The 15,922-nt window shown below is 45.6% G+C and overlaps 1 protein-coding gene across 5 annotated transcripts in view; it reads right to left on the reverse strand.

Annotated features, from left to right (window-relative positions):
- FRMD4B (FERM domain containing 4B) overlaps window positions 1–15,922 on the reverse strand; it is a 229,673-nt gene that overhangs the window by 62,623 nt on the left and 151,128 nt on the right. For all 5 annotated transcript variants that reach the window (XM_075938573.1, XM_075938572.1, XM_014571990.3 and 2 more), the window contains 2 exons: window positions 3,253–3,309; window positions 2,175–2,197 (listed from right to left, as the gene is read on the reverse strand). In XM_075938573.1, the coding sequence (XP_075794688.1) occupies window positions 2,175–2,197; window positions 3,253–3,309 (80 nt within the window). The remainder of the gene's footprint in view (window positions 1–2,174; window positions 2,198–3,252; window positions 3,310–15,922) is intronic.

The raw sequence follows: 15,922 nt of genomic DNA on the forward strand, positions 1-15,922 counted from the left end.
ACACACTTGATCTCATATGTGTGTGTGTGTGGGGGGGGGGGGGGGAGGGACCGGCTGGAAGGGGAATGGGGCTAGCCGGGGAAGATGGGGAGGAAGAACTGGCCAATGGGAAGCAGGGCTAGCCGGGAGGAAGTTGGGGGGAGCGGTGCTGGCCGGGAAGGGAGCGGGGGGAACCGGCCGGCGGGGAGTGGGGCTGACCCTGGCACACGCAGATCCCGGGAGTGCTGCCCATCCCATGCATGGTACTGGTGGGACACACGGGTCAGTCTTGCCCCGGGGATTCCATCCCACCTCGGCCCCGCCCCCCTCCTCTCTACTGTGTAGTTGCGTACTTCCTGGTTGGTAGACACGCTCACGCAGTGTGTGCGTGTCTATCAGCCAGGCAGTAAGCAACTATTTACTGATACTCATGAGAATAATAAAACTTACTTAATTTGAAAATACTGGACATTTATATGCCCAGTATTTTCTCAATTTGTTTCCCGGACAGAAAGCTCAAATACTGGACTGTCCTGAGGAGCAGGGCTCCTGGTTAGAAGAATCGGAACTTACTTGACAACTCTCTATTACAAATGCTGAAGCAAGCCTCTACTGCTGCTGGATTTTGCAGCCTGAGTCCGATACTGCAAGCAAGCAGATAGCTCAGAATCCTGCATGTACAAAATGTGTCACTTGAAAGCTCTCGTGGCAAATGTAACCAGGCAAGATGGGAAGTGACTGTCTAGGAAGGAGCATGGCGGAAAGGGATCTAGGGGTCATAGTGGACCACAAGTTGAATATGAGCCAACAGTGTGATGCTGTTGCAAAAAAAGCAAATATGATTCTAGGTTGTATCAACAGGTGTGTTGTAAGCAAAACTCGTGAAGTCATTCTGCCGCTCTACTCTGCACTAATTAGGCCTCAGCTGGAGTACTGTGTCCAGTTCTGGGCGCCACATTTCAAGAAAGATGTGGAGAAATTGGAAAGGGTACAGAGAAGAGCGACAAGAATGATTAAAGGTTTAGAGAACATGACCTATGAAGCCAGGCTTCATGAACTGGGCTTGTTTAGTTTGGAAAAAAGAAGATTAAGGGGGGACATGATAGCGGTTTTCAAATATCTAAAAGGGTGTCACAAGGAGGAAGGCGAAAATTTGTTCCTCTTGGTTTCTGAGGACAGGACAAGGAGTAATGGGCTTAAAGTGCAGCAGGGGAGGTTTAGATTGGACATTAGGAAAAAATTCCTAACTGTCAGGGTGGTCAAATATTGGAATAAATTGCCAAGGGAGGTGGTGGAATCTCCCTCTCTGGAGATATTTAAGAACAGGTTAGATAGACATCTGTCAGGGATGGTGTAGACGGAGCTTGATCCTGCCTTGAGGGCGGGGGGCTGGACTCGATGACCTTTCGAGGTCCCTTCCAGTCCTATTATTCTATGATTCTATGATTCTATGAATCCTTCCTATGTGAAAACTCCGCAAGTAGTAAAACATTAACACGACTGAAGCTGACCTTTTGAATTTGTTTGTTCAGTGAGCTGTTTCTAATTGAAGGTCTCTTCCCTCCAGTCCTAAAGCTTTTACTTTTTTTCCACAGGCCGGTGATGCACCCAAGAAACAAAGTTTATCGGGGGTAAATGCCGTCTGATTAGGCGGCATTAGGTAGCTAAACCCCCAAACCAGTCAAAGTCTCACACCAGCCACAATACAACTGTCAGGTCAAGTGCATGAAGGGTGAGGCCCCTGCAGGGCAGCTGCCAAAGAAAGCACAGCATTGATCTCCAAAGCAGGCAGCTGACAGACTCCATCTTTCTGCGCATGCATTAGCACGATACACAGATAGGGTCGTTAGGCGCTTCACAAAACAGCCAAGACACAGGACAGTGTGTCCTGGTCTCTGATGTGAAACTGTGTCCCACCTTCAAGGAATCACAGATTATCTGGTGAGATCTGACTGGGAAGGTTCGGAACAGACTGTTTGTATTCAGAACCCATTCACAAAACAAAAGCTTCACCACGTGAACTCAAAAGATTTTGTCTGGTATGGCAGTGATGGTATTTCTTCAGTTACCACACAAGGCTGGATTTTTTTTTTCCTTTCCTGCTGATGGCAGTAAAACAATTGCTTAAAACACTAAGGAAAACAAAGAAGGATAGACATGAAGCATATACATTTTATAAGGACAAATGTTATTACCTGGAATAGTCACCTTTAGCTTCCTGCAATTGAAAAATAGTGACAAAATTAAAACGTGATCTCTTCAAAGTCTGGAATATTAACTTCACTATTCTCAGCATTGTTAATTTTAACTTTTTGGCTAAATCCTGACTTCAGTTCTCTTCATGCAACCCTAAGGGAAGTCACTGGAGTGGCATGCATATGTAAAACAGCAGAATTTGGCACTCAGTGTGTTTCCAGCTGAAGATTATCCACCTGCATGCTGCTCCCAAAACATTGATGAATTTCGCATTCAACCCCCATGACACTTTTACTACTGAGAGATATAAACAGAAAGACTCTCCATAATCACTCCATCCAGCAAGAGACCGACAATGCAAGAAGGTCAGCGGTTGTGATGGGTTAGCTAGCGTTCATTCAAGATGAAAACAATCCTTCACACAGCCCAAGCACTGCATTTCTCAATGAAAACTTAGTTACGATATTTTTCAGAAATTTATGTTCAATCACAGATGATACCATAAATAGAGTATAAATCTAATGACAAACCGCCCCCCCCCCCCCCCCACATGAACAAAGTTAATGATCTGACACAAAAAAATCAATGGTGAGAAAGCTATTTATTTATACCAAAACAGAGACAAACACAATTGTATTTTAAGTCCTCTCGAAGGAAAATTCACAGGAGTGGTGCAGTAACTTATAGCTACAGCACCGTACTTCCCTTTGCCTGCCAACATCTGCCATAAAAACAACCACGTGTCAATTATCTGTGGCACTGGAGGGAGTGGCAAACAGGTTAGAAACCTGCTATAATAGCTACAGATCTGACTGAATCACTCTGTTTAATGATTTTTCTTACCGAAAAAGGTTACATTTGATCCTCCTCCCATCCCATGTGAATTGTTTGAATAGTAAATTCTCTAACTGGACTTAATAAAACAGCAGCCACACCCGTATTCAGAAACAATATATTTGTAGAGTAGATGGTGCAAAATATAGTGCAAATAAACCACAAATTGCTGCAAACGTTAAAGTTTCAAAGTTGTGGATTATGTTAAAAAGCAACAACACGCACAAGAAAGGATAATCTTACCTGTAAAATCAGGGCTGCTAGTCTGAAGATTGTCTCACTGTCTACCTCAATGTGCCCCTGTTTACATAAAGAGGAAAACATTAACGTAAATATTCTGACTCAGCAGGGAAGGGACACAGCCCAAGCAAAGCTGAATCTGGGAGGCTGTCACATTACTCTGGTATCTCTAGGTCTCATTCAATCACAGACCATACCACTGTAAAGATGGAAGGGGGGAGGAAAGAGTTGCCAAGTGAAGCTTTAGTAACTTTGCCTTTGTGAGTATAGGGTGTGTGTTTTTTTAAAATTAATTCAGGAAAGTTAATTCTGAAAAAAGGATTCAGGGAAAGAACACAGGTAACTACTGTTTGAATGTGTCTCTGCAAATATGAATGAATTATTCCTTTTTCCCTGCAATTTAGTACATCCAGGCCCTCCGATTCTGTTTGGTAAAAAGTCTCAGGGGGTAGCCCTGTTTGTCTGTAACTGTAAAAATGAGTAGTCCTATGGCACCTTAGAGGCACAAATGTAATAGGTCATGAGCTTTCATGGGCAAAACCCACCATAGAGATGATGAACAAATTTATTAGGTCATGCGCTTTCGTGGGCAAAACCCACTTCATCTCAGTTTGCTCGTCTCTACGGTGCTACAGGACAGATTGTTTTCTCTTTTTGAGTGTGTGTGTGTGTGTGTGTGCGTGTGCGCGCGTGTTTGCCTCTCTCTCCAGTGAAGCTTCCAGTCGCCACTCAATTTATCTTGTCATGGCATATTTTCTGCATAAAACTTTATTTATTGTAACTGGCTAGACACCGCTCAGCAGAGTAAGGGGCCCCAATCCCGCACACTTTAAATGTTGGAGCAGACAAGGGATGCAAGACTGAGCCAAATATACAGACATCTTAAAGCATGCAAACTCCTCGGGGCATGAAGTTTGTTATTTGTTTGTACCGCACCATTTGGACACCCATGAGGCTGCATATATACTGTTAATCATCATTAGGTACAACACAACACCACTTAGACTAAACTTCCTTTGCAGGATTGGGCCCATACATAGAAGAAACTTTTATGCATTTGGATATAAGTAACTGTTTTACTGTAAAGTTCAAAACCACTTCTCAGAATCTTTGCCTCCTAGATTTCCTTCTTCAGCCAGAGCATGGTCTGTCAACACCAATGCACCTGGTAATTTAAGAGATTACAGTAGATGGCAAATGCCAGAACATGGCTTTGGCTAATGCATAAACTCTCAGATACCCTCTTGGCTACAGCCTTGAGCCCAAATTGGTTCTCGTTTATCAATAGTGATAAATATTTACATAGATATAGATTTACATAGATATAGCTACCCCAAGGGTCAGTGAGGACAGGGCTTGGGTTTGTACAGGGTGCTACACAACCACACTGCAAGAGGGAGCCCCTCCTCAAAGAGCTCATAATCGAAGACCCCAATCTTGTAAATGCCGCAGGTGCTTCAGCATGCCCCATGTGAATGGGCCATTCTCAGGCATGTTAGGCAGATGCATAAGGCTCTGGAGGGACAGGGATTTCTACCACATTCCACTGCTTCCAAAGGGCTCCTGAGCTGGGGAAATGCTCCCATTGCCTGTACCACCCGTATGAAGGACAAAGTGGGGCCAATGAGGTTTTCAAATGGTAACTATTTCCCATGTTTACAGATAACAAGAATACAGGTGACATCTGCCTCTTGTAACTCAGCTCACAGTACATCCGTAGCCTACTGGGGACTTCAGAAGGACGCAGAGTTGCAATAGGGTACTGTGATGCCAGGAGAGAGGCATCAAAAGTCAAAGTCTGCCGTTTACAGCACGTTGGTTCCTACAGTCAACAATACACGCAGAAGTGATATGACTAGCATCATGTCTGGGCATCTTTGACGTCCCTCACCCTATAGATCAGAGAAGCATTTTTGCAGCTGCATGAACTGGAGTGTGAGACTGAGCAAGACTTAACTCCACAGCCTCTGGGAATCTGGGATTGTCGTCCGGTGCCTCAACCACTTAGTTACCATGCCTCCCAGAGAGAAATCATGAGCCATACTGCTGAAGCATAGCTGAGGCCCTGGTCCAGAGAGGCCGAATTCAAAGTGTGCTAGCAAATAATGCATCAGTTTCACAGAGAGGGCGTCTTCTGCCAGGGCTGCCGGCACTACAGAGTCTCTTCTCTCCTCCTCCCCCACTCCTGACAAGCTTGTGAAGAATGTAGGAATACAAAGAACTTTCCCCTTCCAACAGGTGCTGCTACTCTTGACATGGCGGAGCTCTCTAGGCAGTCTCCATACCATCAGCATTCTGGACAGGCGTGTTTTAGTCTCACCAAACAAGTGACACAAATAATAGAGAAAAACAGGACAAAGCGTTGCACCATCAATACTTTCCTTCACTTCAGGCACAGTGAGTATGAAACCCTAAATAAAAAGCAATGCCTCCGATCCCAAGCTGCCGACAATGGGTGCTTGGCTCAGCTCAGCATGAGGGTGTAAAAGTGGTTTCAAGATCTTTGTGCTCCCCTGACTCTATGCCAGACTCGTCCATTCAGGCGATTCAGAGCTGCCAACGGTCTCAAAGGGGCAGTTACGGCAGCCTGGAAACCATGAGACTGCAAATGGCCACACCCTCTTCCCCTTTGCAGCAGCCACAAAAGAGGGGACCTAGAAGCCTCTGTGATAAGTTTGTCCACAGGAGGAGTATGCAGACCTGGGTGGGGAAATCTCCTTTAGTCAATGATACCTCTAGGGTAACTTTGTACCAGTGCAAAGCTACCCTAATATAGCCCAGGGCTGGTCTATCATCTCTAAGCACTGAGCAAAGGCCTAACTCATTCTCTTATCGTCTCCCCTTTCTAGCTAGTCCCAAGGAAAAATTTGTTCTACCATCTGCTTCTGGGACAAGCCCTCTGGTAAGAGGAAAAGCCTCTGAAGAATGCTTCTCCAGTGAGCCTTTTGTAATGGCATCCCCAAACAGCCCCCAGATAAACTAAACCCTTCTGTTACCGAAAGTCTACAAAGATCCCTTATACAGATGAGACCAGCTGCTCTGGGAGGACAACAGACTCATAGGTGTCTTCTCTAACTCCACTAGAGAAAGGTGTCTGGTTAGGATCAGTTGTGATTGCCAGGAGAATCCACAGTCTGTTGAATATATCTGCTGTCTACAAAGATTGAGGCACACCTGCTGGAAGATGAGATGCATTGGGTCTCTAAGGAACATTAAACACAAGGTTACAATACACATGTCTGTTAATCACAGCAGAACCCAGTGCGTGGCTAATACACTGCTAGGGTGCATCTAGACTACATTCCTCTTCCGAAAGAGGAATGCAAATGAGGGAAATAAAAAAATGCAAATGGCGTGTAGATTTGCAAAACTTGTGCGTCATTTGCATAATTGCGTCCAATCACTTTTTCAAGAAAGTTTATTTGGAGGGGAAAAAAAAGTGCAGTCTAGATGTGGTTCTTTTGAAAAAAAAAAAACAACCCTTTTTCGAAAGAACCCTGCAAACCTAATTTTTTCAGGAATAAAGGTTCTTTCGAAAAAGGTTTTGTTTTGTTTTCTGAAAGAACTGAGTCTAGACTGCTTTTTTTTCGAAAAAACCTGTTTCTAAAACGTGATCAGACGTTATTATGCAAATTAAGTGCGAGATTTGTACATCTGCGCTTCATTTGCATTTTCAATTTCCCTCATTTGCATTCCTCTTTCGAAAGAGGAAAGTACTCTAGATGAACCCCTAGGCTACGTCTACACTGGCATGATTTTCCGGAAATGCTTTTAACGGAAGTTTTCCGTTAAAAGCATTTTCGGAAAAGTGTGTCTAGATTGGCAGGACGCTTTTCTGCAAAACCACTCTTTGCGGAAAAGCGTCCAATCTAGACGCGCTTTTCCGCAAAAAAGCCCCGATCGCCATTTTCGCGATTGGGGCTTTTTTGCAGAAAACAAATCTCTGCTGTCTACACTGGCCCTATTGTGCAAAAGTTTTTCTCTAAAAACGACTTTTGCCCGAACGGGAGCAGCATAGTATTTCCGCAAAAGCAGTGACAATCTTACATGAGATCGTCAGTGCTTTTGCGGAAATTCAAGTGGCCAGTGTAGACAGCTGGCAAGTTTTTCCGGAAAAGCGTTTGCTTTTCCGGAAAAAGTGGCCAGTCTAGACACAGCCCTATAGCGTATAGGTTGAACCTCTCTAGTCCGTCACCCTCATGACCTGACTGGTGCCTAACCAAGAATTTGCTGAACCATGGAAGGTCAATATTGTCTAGCAGCAGCATCAACGCTTCCACTGCTTACTGGGCTCTTAGAAGACATTTAGGGGGCAAATTAGAGCTTAGAACATTGAGAGCCAGGACTAGTGGCTGTACACAAACTTCATGGGACTGTGGGAAAGTTGGCCACACACATGCTAAGTGGACATCCGGCTAACTAACATCATGCTAGACCACGGATGTTGCCAGACCAGAGAGTGCCGGACTAGAGAGGTTCAACATGTATTGAAAAAAATGCATAAGTGTGCGTAATGGAAGGCGCACAGGACTAGAACCCAGGCTGTCTGGATTTTATTCCCAATTCTGCCACTGGGAATCACTGCAAGACCAATTTATTGCTCTGTATGTCTCAATTTATCCCTCTTCAAAAAGGAGCTAATACTTGGCTGCCTTGCAGGGATGGTGTGTTGCTTAAAGTTTGTAGAGCTCTGCGAAGATGAAAAGCTAAGTGAAACAATTATAATTAATAATGATTATGATTATTAGTAGGCTGATCTTTAAAATGTATTTAAATGGCCATAAATACAAGTTTTAAGAGGTGGCGGGACTATCTGCAGATTCTTTATGCACATTATGATATTTTGTGATAATTATTATTAACCAACAACATGACAATTGACAACCTTGACTCCATGCCCCTTGTGGAGGTAGAGTTAGTGAGCTGGTGGAGCTGAGCTGTTAAGTTGGAGGGAGCAAAAATTAAATGTAACTATTTCCATAGTTAGCTCAACATAAGCTGACTCTACATAGCACAGACGATGCCTAAGAAATCAAGATCTAAAACAGCGCCATCAAAGCAACAGTCTGTGCACGTAAATCAACCACTAAGAAATTTCAAATGAAGATTTAAAAACTGGTCTCTAAATAACAATCCAATGACACAATCAGATCTTCCTCCTTCCCTCAAACAGAAACCTGAGTGGGCTTTTAATGTTTTCCCCTTTACTACAGGCAAGCGACATTCAGTGCAGTATTTTGGATGAGTAGTTTCAAGAAAGACAAATAACTTCGTAACTGCTAGGAGAGAGGAAGGAAAAAAAAGGAAACGTGAGCAAGTGAGAGAAAAATTGAATTAAAAAGAGGGAGTTGGTGAAAGAGAGAGCGGGGTGAAGGGAAGGAGGGGGAGAAAAGACCACAGCCTGTGCAATGAAGTGTTTCAAGGGAGACAACTGGCTGTTGGCGAGCACAGTGTATGTGAATGCAGTAACAAGAATGCAGTGCAAGACCAACCTTCTATCTTCTCGCCTATCGCTGCCAACTCCCAAAGCAGATCAGAGCAAAGGCTCCTGGGATGTCTGACAGCCCAATGGTGAAGTATTAACCAATGAAAGTCGCATCCTCACATTGTAAACAGCTCTACAACTTTCCTCCTTACAAAATCATTTGGGAGGGACAGTCTCAAGCAAGGGAGGGGCTCTAAAAGGTGGAAGGTGTGGTTAGTAGGAGCAACCTGCTATCATATGACAAAGGTCGCTGTGAAGGACTAAAGTAGGCCAAGCAGATGTAACAACTCACTCTTCCAGGGAGGCTACATTGGATAAAGTGATCACATGAAGCAAATAGGGAAAAGAGATGATTACCCACTAATTGAAATTGACACCTAGGAGCCTCACTGGACCACTGACATTTATGTGTACGTCTTAATTATCGACAGTGCTAATAGTGTCACGTAGAGGTAAGACTGCCCCACACATTTCAGCAGAAGACCCTGCTTTCAGTTGCTGATAACGTTGCCAAAGTTAAGTCATTTGGGTTGAAATTTTCCATCAGGTATCTGTTTCTATTAACGTTTTTGGGGTAAGTTTTAGATTAAATAGTTCAGGCTAGTTCTCGGCGTAAGATAAGGAGAACGTAAGAACATAAGAACGTCCATACCAGGTCAGACCAAAGGTCCATGTAGCCCAGTATCCTGTCTGCTGCCAATGCCCGAACAGGGAATCATCAAGCTGTTATCCATTTCCAGCTTCTGACAAACAGAGGCTAGGGACACCGTTCCTACTCATCCTAGCTAATAGCCATTGATGGACCTAACCCCCATGAATCTATCTAGCTCTTTTTTGAAGAACTAGATCTGTTCTTTTTTGAATAAATACCCTGTTTTACCCATGTTAAAATAATAAAAAAAAAACCTTACTACTATTTTGTTGAGAAACTATAGCAGCTCTGGGCTGTAATGACTTGAAATTTGTCAGATGCATCACCCCATGCCAACCATTATTTATACGCCTCAAAAATGAGTTGACATGCTCAGCTAAGACAATGTAGCAGCTGAATTCTCCAAAGTCTCTGTCTACACTGAGCATGCTCCATCCCCTCACAGCTTCTTTGTGCTGACTACACAGCATGAGCCATCTCTATTGAAAAGGTGTCTTCCTGGAACAGCCGGGCCCATGAAGGATGTTCCCTCAACTGCTCCTCTGAACCCACCAGCCAGGGTCTTTGAGCAGGAACATTCCCTCCTTTGCAATCAGTTCTCCTGCTTCTAGTCACCAAATAGCCTGGAGGATAAGGAAGCAGCCGTGGTGATGGCAGAAAGTTGTTTTGAGTGCAGGAGGGTGGGGGAAGAGGACAATCGGAGCAGAGGAAGATCAGCCCCAGTTCTTCACTAGCTGAAGTGGCTGAGATCCATGTAGTAGATGAAAGATCCGAACCTTGCTTAGGGGGAGCAGTGCCGATCCACATGATGCAATGTGTTTTTTTGGGGGGAGGGAGGGGAATCTGTTTTTATTTTAAAATAGGAAGTTTCATTAACAAAGCCTACTTTAAAAGGCTATTAAGTTTGCAAAGTCAAGCACTCAAAAAAGTCAGGAGATACCAGAGTATAGCACACAGTGTGAACTTGCTACTGGGGGCCACCAAATGAAATTAATAGGCAGCGGGTTTAAAACAAACAAAAGGAAGTATTTCTTCACACCACACACAGTCAACCTGTGGAACTCCTTGCCAGAGGATGTTGTGCAGACCAGGACTTTTAACAGGGTTCAAACAAGAACTGGATACATTCATGGAGGATAGCACCATCAATACTTATTAGCCAGGATGGTAGGAATGAGGTTCCTAGCCTCTGTTTGTCACAGGCTGAAAATGGGTGACAGGAGAGAGGTCATGTGATGATTACCTGTTTTGTTCATTCCCTCTGGGGCATCTGGCATTGGCCACCATTGGAAGACAGGATCCTGGGGACCTTTGATTTGATCTAGTATGGCCGTTCTTACGTAGAGACTTCTCAAGTTCCTTCATTATCAGGAACTGTAGCCACACTTACCCATCCCAACTGGGGGAGAGGAGATGGGTTTGTTTTGGAGATCCCATACTCATTTGGTTACATTATGTGGCACGCAGGTTTTCTCATTAGTGTGTGGGGTTCAGGGTATCAGACGCTGAGCCCCATTTAAATTGAAGGGGTGGGAGACAGAAAAAGGGTGCCCAGCGTGAAGCCCCCTTGCACCACACACCACCACCCGAGAGGCTCCTTCGTGGCTGAGTGCAGGGGTTGGATAGAGACTCATAGGCTAATGCAAGCTGGCCCGATTGGATACATGCTGATAATCAGTAGCTGGCGAGGGGACAGAGAATGTTCCAGATTTTTTTTCCTGGCAGTGAGCCCTGGTGCCCATATCGGTGATTCAGCCTGATCTCCGCTGAGATGCCTAAGGCTTTGTCTACACTGAAAAGTTTAAAACGCAGCCCTTTAAATGCAACCTAGGTGGCCAAAGCATGTTGTAAAGCAGCTCTGTGAGGAGACGAGCTAACAACACTCAGAACATATCTCCCTGTAGGGCTGCCTAGTTCACACTGGTGCTTTATAGCGTTGTAACTTGCTGTGCTCAGGTGAGGTTTTTTTTTTACACCTGTGAGCCTACAATTCACCACTGCCTGGCCATGGGTCTGCCCTGATCCACTCTGTGCTGTTCGCATGCTCTGTCTTGTCTGACATCTAGATTAATATCTCTGGCTGGGGCCTGTTTTCTTTGTTATTCACCCGTATAGCACCATTCAGCGTCTCAAAGCTCTCACGGGCAATGGACTCCCAAACTTCTGGCAAAAAGTGTCTCTACCACTGCACAGGAGATAGAGTGTGATGGGAACTTGGGGCAACTTTATCTACGTGGCAGGTTAGACCTCTCATGAGTGAACAGACCGTGGGGCTGCAGGGAAGTCCAGAAAAAAACAATACCGAAAGCAGCATGTCATCAGGAAGGGGTGGAGGAAAAGAGCCAAGAGTCCTAGTTACAGAGGCCTGAAGTACCAGGCCTCAAGCATGCACCAGTGATAAGGAAAAACTCCTTCAGAAAATGTGAGCGGCATAGCTCAGTGCACGTGAAAGGGGGTTTTGTGTGTACACTGGTGCTTGAGTTGTTTGCCTTGCAAGGTTCATGGGGAAAGCAAAGTCAGGTGGGCAGCCCAGCAAACAGAGTGAATCGTGCAAGCTAGTGTGTAGGAGGCTATTCTGTAGGGGTGTAACTTGTCATTAATTGCAAGGACTTTACATAACATGCATTGCGAGAGAATGGCTGGTGCTGAAAGGCAGGTCAGCGAGGAAGTTCAGAAGCAAGCCCACACTGCTGAACGACTTGTGGTCAAGACACGGCTGCAGCAGCGTGAAAGCAACCATGGTTAATTGGCCGAGTGGAGCCAGCGTGATGCTCACGGCAGGGCATTTCTCTGCCTGCTGGGGCAGAGTAGCTTTGGAATGCCACATGCTGTCAATTCCAACTTACCAGGGAACACTGTAGGCAGCAATGGGCACAGGTCTATGGCAAGAGCTAATTCACGGATATGCACTTTAGGTATCCACATCTGCAGATGTGGATGAGAATCTCCACGGTTCACTTTAGCGGATTTGGATACAGATTTTGGATCAAAACCCCAGCAAATCTGCAGATATCCGCAAGTATCTGCATCCAGAGAGGACGTGGAAAGCTGCAGATCATTTCTGCAGCTGCAGATGGCAATTGTGTGACCTCACAGGACTCTCTCTTTTGCTACTGCTGCAGATAGGAACACCAGAAAAGCTTGAGTCACAGGTAAATCAGGGCCCTGGCCCAACTGGTGCTGCAGGCAGAAGACTCACTCTGCTCCCATTTATATCAAAGGCAGCAGCTTAACTTACCGCAGGCGGAGCCTGGCCAGCGGTGGGCAACCTGTGTCCCAAGCTGCATGTGTCCCATCAGGGCTCTGTGTGTGGCCCACAAGAAATTTTGTTACCATTGTCCATGCGCAGGGTTGCCAGATTCCGCTAGTTTCTGTCTGTGTCATTTTCCCCCTACCAGTATGACTAAAGTGACAGACACATAAAGCAAGGGCAGGTGACGTGAGTTGCGTGGTAATTGCACACAATATTGACTGTGCGAGCCGTGTGCTCTTTCTGCTTCCAATCAAAGCGCTGCTACAGCTCCATCCTGTGAATTCTGGGCACACAAGTGCAGCTGGCAAAACCACCCTGTCCGGGGAGACCATCTTGTGGCCCACTGAGATGAAGGAGGGTGCCGCATACAGCCCACTCACTAGCCTAAGCTGCTCATCGCTGGCCTAGACTTGAACAGAAATAGGAGTGGTGTAGAAAGAGGGCTTGTGGGGAAGGGACTAGCAGGGTGGGTGAAGAGCAGACCGCGAGGGAAAAATGAGAACCCAGCTGGGGAAGAGGAAAGAGGAGGGATGGGGAAAATGCAGCAGGAACAGAGAGATGGGGTGTAAAGTGGAGGAAGCTGGGACCAGATTGAGGAAGGGCTGTGTGAGGGGAAAAGCAGGGATCCATAAGGGAGTGAGAAGAGACAGGGACTAGAGAACAGAGGGGTCACACAGACATCCTTGAATAGGGGATAGGAGATTGGGGGGGCAGACACTCTGGCATGTAGCTGAGAGGGGGAATGGGGCGCACACAGGACCCCTGCCGTGCCACAGGAGGGAAGAGACAAATGGGATGCACACAGATTCTATGGCATGGAAGGGGGTATTATGGGGAACGAGAATATGGGGGGGAACAGAGCTCTTAGCCCAAGGGAGGAGTGGGAGGAGCTGCAGGAGTCTTTGACTACAAGGGGATAGGAGGGTGGTACGCAGGGTCTGTGTGGAGCGGGGAGGTGAAATGGAGGGATGCAAGGAGCCCCGGGCATGTGCAATGCACCCAACTGACAGAGTCTGTGATCCCCTGGTAAATCATGGTAAAACACTTGCTATGGGGATCCTAAGTCTGACTGGCTGCCCAGCTTCCTCCAGGGAAAGAGGCTACTGGCTCATTGCTCCAAAGTGAGGAGGAGAGAGGAAATGGGAGAGCAGTTACGTAGAGCAGGGTCACTTTCTGCTCCCTGTGGGTCAGACATTCACCAGTATGTTCAGCCTGGAGCAAAAGAACGGTCCAGATTCCCCTGAGACAGAAGGGCTCCATAAAAGAGCAACAGGCACTACACCCTGCGAGGGCAGCTGGAGATGCTGGTCTGGTAGGCTGGGTTCTGCCTTTTTTACTCACACTGAGTAGCAGCAGCCCACTGAAGTCCAAATAACCCGTTGTGGAGCAAGGCATGACTGAACTGGCAGGACTATCGAAGTCTGGCCCCCAGATATGTACGGCATCGCTCTCCCCTCGCCCATACTAAAAATTCCCTTTGTATTGGAAGAGGAAAAGTGTGGAAACTAAACCAGAGCCTAGGACTTAAAGGAGAGACAAGTTTCAGAGAGACCTGCCCCATAGAGACACAAAGACTAAATTCTATGGAGCATTTCTCATATGCAAAGAATGATGCCAATGAATATTTTTTAATAATTACATAATTAGGTAACACTTCCAACCTGAAGGATTCTACGGTATTTTATAAGCTATGGGGAAAATTCCTCCTAGGTAGTGGAGAGGCACAAGGCTGACTTGGTCCCTCAAAGTAGGACTTAGCTGTCACTTAAGCCTTACACTGGCCCTTGGCACAAGGGTGAATTTCACCCCATGTATATATGGTAGGACTGAAACAAATGCAACCACACACAGCAAACTCCACAACTGTATGTTTTGCCATTCAGCTAGGCTCTAACTCTGAGTCAGGAAAGCATCAGTATTCAGGGAAGAACACATGCTTAGATCACGTCTTCACTTCCCAGGAGATCAATGCTGCGTTGGTTGATCTTCTGGAGTTTGATTTAGTGGGTCTAGTAAAGACCCATTAAATCGAATGCAGAGAGCTCCCTCTCAACACCTGTACTCCTTGATTTGTGAGGATTAAGGGAAATCAATGGGAGCTTTTGTTCCCATCAACCTCCTGCAGTGGAGATGGTGCCGAAGGTCGAATTAAAGTATGTCAACCCCAGCTACTCAATTAACGTAGCTGGAGTTGTGTATCTTAATTTGACCTTCCCCATAAGTATAGACAAAGCCTTAGAGTTAAGCATTTGCCTCAATCCCATTAAAGTCAGTGGAAGGTAAGCACACAATTCAATCTAAATGCAAACCCAAGTGCTTTCCTGAACTGGGCCTTCTCTACTTTTTTAACCATTGAAATGTGAAAGAACATTGAGAACAGTCTTGTGGAAATAATTTAAGGGACCCTCAAGATGCTATTTCAAGCCACCTTTATCAACCCATCCAGGTTTCCATACTTCCCTTACAGCCTCCTCTCTGATCACACCCACCTTTTGAAATGCATTCCTGTTCCAACATGGGAGTTTCAGGCAAAGCTCTAGGGTAAGATACAGCCTTTGATACCACAACCTTAAGGTAAATATAGTGCCCAGGTGCATTACAGAGATCCCTGCATCATGTGCTTCGTGTGTATGTTGTTGTTTTTAAAGACACCGGGGCTCATCATGGCATGCAACAGGAGAGGAGCAAAAAAACAAAAACAGGAACAGAACAAGAAACTGACACAACAAGCTTAAGCTGCCCTATCTGGAGTAACTACTGAGAAAAAACAGAGTACATCTTATCTGTCATTAGTGACTACCATTAGGTTGCTTCACTCAAGTTGGTAATCTGGTTATATTTTGTAGCTGACACTGCCCTTAATTCGGACTAGGCCTCCTTGCCCTGAAGCACAAACGAGAGTGACTCTGATGTTTTCTGAGCTAGAGTGGCCGATGTGCCTATCTTCTCATCTGAATTCCACTTCCTTAAATGCCAGGCTTCATGCAACCCCAATGTAAACTGCATTTTTGATCATCTCTAATGAGCTGAAATCGTGCATAACTGTGATCCACTGTTCCCCACGTGCAATTAAATAACTAGAAAGTAACTCATTTTAGTGTTAAAAGACCGAATTTAGCCCGAGGTCTTATCCACAAATTTCAATGGAGCGATGGCAAAGATGAATTTGACCCAAACTCCCAGCCAGCCTTCAGTTTTTCCACCCACACCCAGCTGATTGCCCACTTTTATACATCCAATTACTCCTTTTGCACGTGCAAATCCCACATAGTTGTTGCTTCAT

The sequence above is a fragment of the Pelodiscus sinensis genome, chromosome 11, assembly GCF_049634645.1.
Source record: "Pelodiscus sinensis isolate JC-2024 chromosome 11, ASM4963464v1, whole genome shotgun sequence".
NCBI lineage: Eukaryota > Metazoa > Chordata > Testudines > Trionychidae > Pelodiscus > Pelodiscus sinensis.